Source organism: Macrotis lagotis, unplaced genomic scaffold (genome assembly GCF_037893015.1).
Source record: "Macrotis lagotis isolate mMagLag1 unplaced genomic scaffold, bilby.v1.9.chrom.fasta BILBYCTG039, whole genome shotgun sequence".
In the NCBI taxonomy this organism is placed as follows: domain Eukaryota; kingdom Metazoa; phylum Chordata; class Mammalia; order Peramelemorphia; family Peramelidae; genus Macrotis; species Macrotis lagotis.
In genome coordinates, this window is record NW_027421946.1 from 226,629 (window position 1) to 237,305 (window position 10,677).

The 10,677-nt window shown below is 36.0% G+C and overlaps 1 protein-coding gene across 1 annotated transcript; it reads left to right on the plus strand.

The window, feature by feature from the left end:
* The first annotated feature begins 304 nt into the window (after nucleotides 1-304).
* LOC141504042 (olfactory receptor 2AJ1-like) lies at nucleotides 305-1,264 on the plus strand. Its single transcript, XM_074208898.1, has one exon. The coding sequence runs from the start codon at nucleotides 305-307 to the stop codon at nucleotides 1,262-1,264; it is 960 nt and encodes a 319-aa protein (XP_074064999.1).
* The last annotated feature ends 9,413 nt before the right edge of the window (nucleotides 1,265-10,677 follow it).

A 10,677-nucleotide genomic window follows, 5' to 3' on the forward strand; every position in this document is an offset into this window, starting at 1 on the left:
TGCCTGATTGTCTATAAAACTAAATAAGCACAATGGAAAGGAAGATGAGCGTAGAATTACAAAGCTGAGCCACTTGGAATTTTTTTTTTAGCATTTCCTTCAATGAATTGATCATCACAATTATTTAATTCCAGTAACTAATTTATTATGTGAATTGTAATTTATTAACCTAAATCAATGAAATAACTTCTGTAGACAGTCATTATTTTATAGTCATAGACTCAGTACTGTACTTTGATTTTATCTATCACTCACTTTAGAAAACTTGTCTTTTGGACTACAGGAGAGAAAGGGAATAATACTCATGAGGGAGGAAAAGAATCAGACTTTTGTGGGAGATTTCATCCTACAAGGATTATTGGATCCAAACCAGTATGGATTGCCCTTCTTATCACTTATTCTCATCATGTATACAGTAGCAATAATGGGAAACACAGTATTGATTCTTCTTATCCACTTTGACATCCAGCTCCACACTCCAATGTATGTCCTTCTCAAGCATCTCTCCTTCACAGATATCTTGAACATCTCCAATACTGTTCCCATGATGGCCTTTAACTACATATCTGGTAGTAAATCTATCACATTTGCAGGTTGTGGGTTCCAGATCTTCCTCTGTGTCTGCTTTGTGGGTACTGAGTGCCTTATTCTCACAGCCATGTCCTATGATCGCTATGTAGCCATCTGCCACCCACTGCGTTATCCCATCCTTATGAACCATCAAATCAGTGTCGTTCTGGCTGCTGGTTCCTGGTTTGGGGGAATTATTGTCTCTGTATTTCATACAATTTATGTGATGCTTCTCCCATTTTGTGCCACAAGGACCATTGAGCACTTTTTATGTGAAATCGAAGCAATGTTGAGAATCTCTTGTGTTGATACATCAAAATATGAAGAAAAACTCTTTGTGAGTGCTGCATTCTTCTTTCTAATTCCTTTTTCCATCATCCTTGTCTCATATGGTCAGATTCTCCGAATTGTGTTTCATATGAAATCTTTGGAGGCCCAGAAAAAAGCTTTCTCCACCTGTTCCTCTCACCTGGCTGTAGTTGCCATGTTCTATGGTTCATGTATCTTTACATACATGAGACCAAAATCCTATCACACTCCAGCTCAGGATAAGGTCATAGCCATCTCATATACCATTCTTGCTCCCATGCTCAACCCTGTCATCTACAGTCTCAGAAATAAAGATGTCTTATATGCACTGAAGAAGGTTTTGGCAAAGTTCTTAGTCACTGAAATGAAAACTTTTAAAAACTAGAGTGAACATTCATGGATGACCTATTAGAAATGTATGTAAAATAGTCAAAGTAACATTCATGCATTTTGGGTGTGGGATTAAATTACCTTTAAATGTATGACAAAATCAACTAAAGTAACTCACATATAGATCTCTCCAAGGAAAATTTATTGATGTGTTGAAATTATTTCATGAGTTGTGGTACAATTTATATCAAGAATCATATTATGATTCATGCTCCATTTCCTCCAGTAGATAATATCACCTGTAGAAATAACATCTGTGATACATGGCATAATATTTCATCATCATGACTGCATCAAAGATGCTATCAAACTGCATTGCTATTGCTACCATCATTGAACAGTATAACAGTATCAGTGAATTCCAAACTGACCAACTATCTAGAATCAAACAACTCAATGCTCAGCAGGGCTTATTCTCAAAGAGCAAACTGTTCCCTCATACAAACTCACACACACACACACACACACACACACACACACAAACATACACAGACACACACACACAAGCACAATGCTGTTATCTATTTAAAAAAGAAAATAGCTTTTTCCTATTAGATATAGGTTATATATGATAGAAAGGTTACTTGTGATGGTTGATTGCAATTGAACTTGGGTTTTCCTTTTGATCCACTAAATGCAATTGGTTAGGATTTGGGATTATTGACTGATATGTGAATTCATCTATCAACTTATGGAGAATGTAACTCTTCTTTTTCATTCTAAGATTTTTAAATTCATAATGTAATATAAATATTTCAAATGCTAAAATAATCTTTCTCATTTTTTTCTGCAATACCAATTATATTCCATTACTACCATCTATTCTGTTATTCATCTCAAAGTACATGACGTTCTAAGGAGCCTGGACTGTCTACCTTTACAATATTTATTCTTTGTGATTAGAATGTGCTTTGGACACAGTACCCACTCTCCTCTTCTCTTTATTCCTTCTCCCCATTATTATTACATTGTTTGCTTCATCCTTGAGTAATTGTCTTCATTTATTCTCTACTATTTCCAGTCTGCTTAACAAAAGTGAAAAAATTGTACAATAATTCTGACTAAAGAAAGTACTTACATATCCTATTATATCTGACTTATCAAATCACTATCATGTTCCTTCCCTAAAATTGCTCTTTCAAAGTTTTTCATTCAACTTGTAGCTTACCCTTCCCCCACTCCAGCCCTGTCAGTTGAGATATTTATCTCATATTTTACAGAAAATAAAAAGGCAAGAAGCATTTTTTCTCTCTTTTTCTATATCTCACATCACTCCTATGCTTTTCCAATAACCTCCTCTTTTACTCCATTTCACATGATGAAGTAGCTTTAATCTTTACTGAGGCTAAATTCTTCACATCTTCAAAGAAACCAATCTTTTAAGGATTCTTCAAAAGCTTTTTTCCCCTCTGTTATCCTTAGCCTATCATTAATTCTAAATATTTCCCTTTCTATTTGCTTATTTCCTACTGTTTATAAACATGCCTATGTCTTTCCCATTGAAAAACAAAAACAAAAACTTCACATTATTTCCCATAATGATCCTGCTATATCTCCTCTAACGTTTGAGTTTAAATTCCATAAAAAGTTCAGCTCTAATGCGTAACTCTCCACAAAGTGATCAAACTACTCTTTGAAGATCAAAAGGAAAATAACTGAGGAAAGACCACTGAATTAGTTTCCAAATGATGAGATTAATTATTATACAAGCAGAGATATGGAAATGGAAGCCAGATTGCAAGGTATTGAGTAAAGGGGGACCAATGAATCCTTTTTAATAAAAATTCATTGTCATCTAGGATGAAATAATTGTTTCTATAATTTGTTGTTTGGTTCACTCATTCTTTAAAGCAGTTATTTAGTTTCCAATTAGTTATGGGTCTATATCTCCCGGGCCCAGTATTGCATATGGTTTTTATTTCATTTTGATCTGAGAATGATGTGTTCACTATTTCTGCCTTTCTGCAATTGACCATTATGTTTTAGTGTAAGTGCCATGTACTGGAAGGGAAAAAAAGCATATTCCTTTCTAACTCCATTCCATTTCCTCCATAGGTCTATCATATCTAAGTTTTCTAACAATCTATTTACCTCCTTAACTTCCTTCTTCTTTATTTTATGATTCGATTTATTTAAATCTGAGATTTGGGAGGTTGAAGTCTCCCACTAGTAGAGTTTTGCTGTCTATGTCTTCCTGTAGCTCCTTCAATTTATCCTCTAAGAATCTGAATGCTGTCCCATTGGGTGCATACGTATTTAGTATTGAAATTACTTTATTGTCTGTGGTACCTTTTAGAAGGATATAGTTTCCTTCCTTATACCTTTCAACACTAGCTATTTTTTGCAGCTGTTTTGTCTGAGATAAGAATTGCTACCCCTTCTTTTTTTCACTTTACTTGAAGCAAAATATATTTTGCTGTAACCTTTTACCTTTACTCTATATGTGTCTTTTTCACATGAGTTTCTTGTAAGCAGCATACTGTAGGATTCTATGTTTTAATCCATTCTTCTATGTGCTTATGTTTTAAAAGTGAGTTCATCCCATTCACATTCAAAGTTATATTTTCTAACTCTTTATTGCCCTCCATGCTATCTTCCTTCTGTTTCTATTTCCCCTTTTTCCCCTTTTTCCATATTCCCTAGTATTTTATTTTTTAATACCAACACCTTCAGTGTGTTTGTTCTCTTATATCAACCCCTCCCCTTTATCTTTTCCCTTTTCCCCTTCTTCCCTTCATTCTGTTAGTTCCCCTTTTTCTCCCCCTCCCCATCCCTGTCTCCCCTTTTCCCCCTTTTAATGCTTGAAAAGTAAGATAAGTTTCTTAACTTAACTAAGTGTGTCCAAGTTACCTTAAGCCAAGTCTGATGAGATAAAGATCAGGTGGTTCTCACCTCCTCCCTTCTTCCCCTTGGTTGGTCTTTTGTACCTCTTGATGTAATGAGATTTACCTCATTCAGTACCCCTCTAACTTCCCTTCTCTTTACTGCCCCCCCCCCATTTTAAGGAGATATTGTTTTTATTTTTTTTTAGGTTTTTCGCAAGGAAAATGGGGTTAACCTTTTCATGTGTCTCTTGAGCCTCATGTTTGATGTCTACATTTTCTATTTAGCTCTGGTCTTTTCATCATGAAATCTTGGAAGTCTCCCATTTCATTAAATGTCCATCTTTTTCTTTGGAAGAGCAGACTCAACTTTGCTGCATAGTGGATCCTTGGCTGCATTCCAAGCTCCCTTGCTCTTAGGACTATCTCATTCCAGGACCTTCGATTCCTTAATGTTACTGCAGACAGGTCCTGTGTAATCCTTATTGTGGTTCCTTGGTATTTAATTTTTTTTTCTTTCTGGCTGCTTGTCAGATTTTTTTTCTTTGATCTGATAGATCTGGAATTGGTACACAACATTTCTTGGTGTTTTCATTTTAGGATGTGTTGTCTGAGGGAATCAATGTATTCTGTCAATAACTATTTTGCCCTCTGGTTCCATGATATCAGTTCAATTTTCCATCACTAATTCCCGTAATAGTAAGTCCAGGCTATTTTTCTCTTCAATGTTTTCAGGAAGGCTGATAATTCTCAGGTTCTCCTGTCCTCATCTTTTCTCGAGGTCATTGGTTTTGCTGATACGGTATTTTACATTTTTTTCTATATTTTTTTATCTTTTGTTTTTGTGTAACACAATCTTATTCTCTCATGAAGAAGTCATTAGTTTTAGCTGATCCCATTTTCTTTCTTTTAGAGAAGAAGATGTTTCTTCATTTTTCTTTTGCAACTACTTTTCCAGTTGGCAAATTCTGTTTTTGAAGGACTTTTCTATTTGCCCAAGTGTAGTTTTGAAAGAATCATTTTCTCTTTGCATTTGCCCAATTGAAGATCTGAGAGAGTTATTCTCATTTTGTATTTGTCCAATTGTATTTTCCAAGGATTTGTTTCCTTGTTACAAAATGTTAATTTTCTTTTGTAACTTGTTCATTTTCTCTTGAATTTCTTATCCCAATTTTCCCAATTGATTTTTAAACCCCTTCCTGATTTCTTCAAGGAAGTCTTTCTAGCCTGGAAACCACATCATATTCTCCTCAGCAATGCTAGATCTCTCTGGGTTAGAATGTCTTCTAAGTATTTCTCCATAAGCTTCCCTTTACTCTGATCTTTTTTTCATCTTTCTAGATCTTGTGTTGGGGGAGGGTGGAGCTTGCTTTCAGGGGTTTGATTTGAAGATCCTAGAGGCTTTGTTCACTTGTCTTAGTAATTCTAAGGGTCCACCAGTAGGGGGCGCTCGTTGCTTTCTCTGGAGTGTTTGAGGTCCTCAGCAGCAGGGTCTGAGTTGACTGAACACTGGGCTGGGCCTTGGGGGAAGGAGTTAATCTCTTTCCCTAGAGTGAACTCTGTTACCCTGATGGGGTGGGGTGGGGCCTGTGTTTATTGTTTGAACTAGGCAAAGGAAGGGCTCTGCTGAAAGTATGGAGCTCATGTCTCAGGCCCAGTTAGTTCTCCAGGCCTGCTCTGAGACTCTATGCTGGACCTCACACCTATAGACTCCCTCCCCCCCCTCACCACCACCAAAGACTCCCCGGCTCAAGTTGGATCTTGCTCTAGTCAAAGTCTCTATGGCTGAGACAGGGCCCTATCTTACCCCAGCTGATGTCCCAGCATTGATCTTCTGTTCTCGTCTCCCAGTTCACCCATGGTCCCCTGACGCAGACCTTCTTGGTAGATTTTCTTCTCCTAGCTTCTCTTTCAGGTTTTTTTTTTTTTTTATTGAATTTCTGTTAGGTTTCTCTCATGTCATTTTTGAGAGGAAAGAGAAGCACTTATCACAGTACCTGTCATCTTTCTGCCATCTTGGCCGGAAGTCCAAAGTTATGTTTCTTGAAGAAGGATTTGGATCCCTACTCCTTTACTAGTGACAAGAGACCTTTCCAGATTGAACTCTGGGAATGGAGCTCCCAACAGGACAGAACCTGAATCTCTCTAAAGGGAAAGCTTAGAGGAGGCAAACAGAAAACTCTGTCCCAAGCTTGGGCAGATGTAGATAGACTCCAGGGATGTGAACCCTTTACCTTCCCTTCTCTTGCCTGACATGCTACTTTTGCCTCTATACCTTTTCTTGGGTCCCTAAGAAAGACTGAAAAGCCTAGCCATTGTGCCTTTGACTTAACTCTTCCTTTCTTTACTCTTATAGAAGAGAGGAACCTAGGAGTGCATTTTCCCTCCTTCCTCTTGTCTAACTATTGAGAAAGAAACAAGATTCTTGTAAATGGACTCTGAATTGGGCTTCTTCAGGCAAAGGGTGGAGAAAGTAATAATTCTAATGACCCAGAAGAATACTGGTCATGCAGTCAAGTCATGTCTTCTGCCTAGAGTGTAGGTATTTTGACTAAAACTTAACCAAGAAGTAATGAGTAATGGCTTGTCTTTCCAACTTTTATGTGCTATCTTTCCTTTGCCCATCTCTAGCTAGCTCTGGCTCTGGGTCTATGTACACTACTTTTTGTGCCTGTGATTGTCTCTCTGTCTCTGTCTCTTTTCTCTCACTCTGTCTCTCTGTCTCTCTCTCTCTCCTGTCTATGTCCCTCCCTCCTCTTCCTTCCCCTCATCTACTTCTGTCTAATCTTATTCTCTTTAAAGGAACATTTGCATTCCTCAGATTGCTAGGTTTGTTCTCAAGGATTCTAATTTGTTTATGTACAAGTAACATATTTCCCTGTTGGTGATTACCAGAGGATTCATGCTTATCAGTACATTTTTTTTTAGGTTTTTGCAAGGGGAATGGGGTTAAGTGGCTTGCCCAAGGCCACACAGCTAGATAATCATTAAGTGTCTGAGGTCGGACTTGAACTCAGGTACTCCTGACTCCAGGGCCAGTGCTCTATCCACTGCACCACCTAGCTGCCCCTTATTAATACTTCTTGGATTGGTATCCTTGTCATTGAGTGAAGATTGTCCCTGTGGTGTTTATTCTGATTTTCTCCTTACAGTCTTCTCTTTCACAAGAGTTCTTAAGCTTAGGTCCATGAACATGCTTTGTTGTTTGGTTGTTTTTATTCCTCTATTGAATTTCTATTGATTCCTTTCATAATACTTTATATCTTCTTTTATGTACTTAAGCAGAAGATACAGGGCAGAAGTTCAAAGTCTTCCCCAGATTGACAGTCAAAGTGATCCAGGACACACAAACATGAAAAGTACCCTTGCTCATAAAGCAGAATGATGACACTCTTTTGTGGGTTCAGCTTCAAAGCTCTATGAAGAATAACGTTCCAAATATCAAGAAATTTAAACCCTTAATAGGTTTGGGGAGCTGCAAATTCCATAGTTTGTCTATAAATGGGGTTTGTTGCCTAGAGACCTATGGATCATTGTACCTTTCACTAAATAATCTTGGAGGTAACTTCCAGGTTTAAAATTGCAGGCTTCCCAGCACTGAAAAAATATGAAACTTTACTGCATGCAGGCATTATAGCTGCAATTTAGATTGTATTAGATGTGTTAACTTCTACCTTGTAATCTCTTCTCCTTAGAAATTAGTGTCTGTGACTTTATGAAGAAAGGGTTGGAACATTTTAAGAAGAAAGGAGTGATTTCTCAAGTTGTATTCTTCTCTGATAAGTCTATCATTAAAGAATTCATCAGAGAAGGCATGGCAGACTAGGCTCTCTGGCATGGTATTGTTAGCTGGACAAGCCAACAGTGATCTCACCATAGGATGTAATGTTTTTGTAAATCCAGAGCCAGGGTGCTTTACAAATCAACAAAACTCAGGTGAAATATAAAGAGCATGTAAAATGCTGTGTAAAGTATGTCTAGTCTATCCTTTCTGTACATTCCTTAGCTAAGGGAAAGTAATGAAGGCTAAGAAAGACACTCTATTCTATGCCACGACAGAGTTGCTATGAATATTTCTGCACAAGAGATGCTTTACCCTTTTTCATGTTCTTTTCAGGATATAGATCCAGTAGTGATATTACTGTATCAAAGGGTATAAACATTTTAATTGCCCTTTGGACATAATTCCAAATAGCTCTCCAGAAAGGGTGGATCAGTTCACTGCTCCACCAATAATGCTTTGGTGTCCCAGATTTCCCATATCCCTTGAACATTGATCGTTTTCCTTTTTGGTCATACTGGATGGTCTGAGAGGTGAGAGGTGGTATCCCAGAGATGCATTAATTGGCATTTTTCTAATCAGTAATGATTTAGAGTGATTTTTCGTTTAACTGTTGATAGCTTTGATTTCCTAATCTATAAATTTCCTTTACATATCCTTTGATCATTTGTCAATTGGGCAATGGCTTTTTTATTCAAATAAAGTTTATTCAGTACTCTATAAATTTTAGAAATGAGTCTTTTATCAGAAAGACTATTTGTAAATATTGCTTTCCAATTTACTACACATCTTTTGATCTTGATTAGAGTGGATTTGTTAATGCAAAACCTTTTAAATTTAGTGCAACAGAAATTATCTAGTTCATTTTTAATGATATTCTCTATCTCTTCCTTGGTCATAAAATGCTCCCCTTTCCATTAGTACTGACACGCAAACTGTACCTTGTTTGCCTGGTTTGCTTATAATATTTTCTTTTATGTCTAAATCCTGCACCCATTTTGAACTTATCATGGTATATATTGTAAGATGTTGATCTGATCCAAGTTTCTGTCATACTATCTTCTAGTTTTCACCACAGTTTTTATTGTAGAGTAAGTTTTTTATCCCAGAAGCCAGACTTTTGTTTTTTCAAACAGCAGAGTACTATAATCTTTTCCTGTTGTCTCTTTTCCACATAATTTATTTCATTAATTCACCACTATTTCTTAGCCAGTACTAGACAGTTCTGATGACTGATTCTTTATAATATAATTTTAGATCTGGTAAGTCAAAGTCACATTCTTTTGCAATTATTTCATAAAATCCCTTGATATTCTTCACTTTTTGTTCCATCGTATGAATGTAGTTACAATTTTTTTTTACCTTACTAAAGTAATTTTTTAGAAGTTTGATTGGCATGCCACTAAATAGGTTGTTTAATATAGGGACAATTGTCATTTTTATTATATTATTTTGACCTATCCTTGAGTAGTTGATATATGCCCCTTTTCTAAGATCAGATTTTTTGTGTTAAAAGTGTTTTATAGTTGTTTTCATAGAATTTCTTAGTCTATTTTGGCAGGTACACTCCCATCAATTGGAGAATGACTAAACAAATAATGATATTGAATGTGATGGAACACCATTGTTCCATTAGAAATCAGGAAGAATAGAAATTTAGAGAAACCTGGAAAGAATTCCCTGAACTGATGCTAAGGGAGATGAGCAGAACTAGAAGAACATTATATGCTCTAACAGCAACATGGTGGAAATGAACAACCTTAATGGACTTACTCCATCAGTGCAATAATCAGGGAAAATTTTAGGTTTTTGTGATAGAGAATACAGTCTGTATTCAGTAAAAGGACTGTGCAGTTTAAGTTATGAACAAAGATTATTATCATCAACTTTTTTAAAAAAACTATTATATGTATTACTAATTTTACTATCGTTATTATTTATTTCTTCGCCAAGGATATGTTTTTCTTTTCTCTCAACATATGCAGTTTTGTTCAATGCATTTCATGGAAATAATGTAGAGATTATAGATTGCCTTTTGTGTGAGGGGGAAGGAGGAGACAGGGAAGGGAGGAAGGGGAAAAGTTGTAAAATTCATAGCTTACAAAAATAATTGATTGAAACTACTGTTGTGTATAATTGGAAAATAAATAAAATGTTTGAATAATATAAAAAAAAGAGTCTGAACCCAAGAAAGGGGGGGGAAGGAAAGGTATCTTAAGTTTTGATGAATGACATCAAAAGTACAGGTGAGAGGAAAAAAGAATTATAATATCTGTTCAAATAAGGAGACTTTGTAAGAATCCCTACATAAATCCTTTCCTATTGAAGACTGAAAAGGTGAGCAATAGACTGCTAAATAATAGGTAAATAATGATAGCAGCTCACATTTTATAGCAGTATCCAATATACAGAAGACTTTTCTCTCCATGACTTCTTGGTGTAAAGAAAGTATTACTATTCATTTTATAAGTGACAAAACGGAAGTACAAAAAAATGCCATTAACAAGACATAGTAACTTAATCATTTGCAAGAAGTAGATATGGACCAGATTCCCATTGTACTAAATATTTTTTTCTATTATTTCAAGTCTAGTCTCCTGAAGAAATGATGGGATTTTAATCATAAAAAATCATAAATTTAATTGTTTCAATGTGAGGGAATATTGAAAATGGAGGAACCTGTGGATTTTCCTTCCTGAAGGAAAGACACCATATTCTTTATGAGGAATAGACTATGCATGAATATTCTTGAAGGCAGGGAGAAAAAACTTTCTCTGACAGCCCCTGGATCAGAAGACCACAATT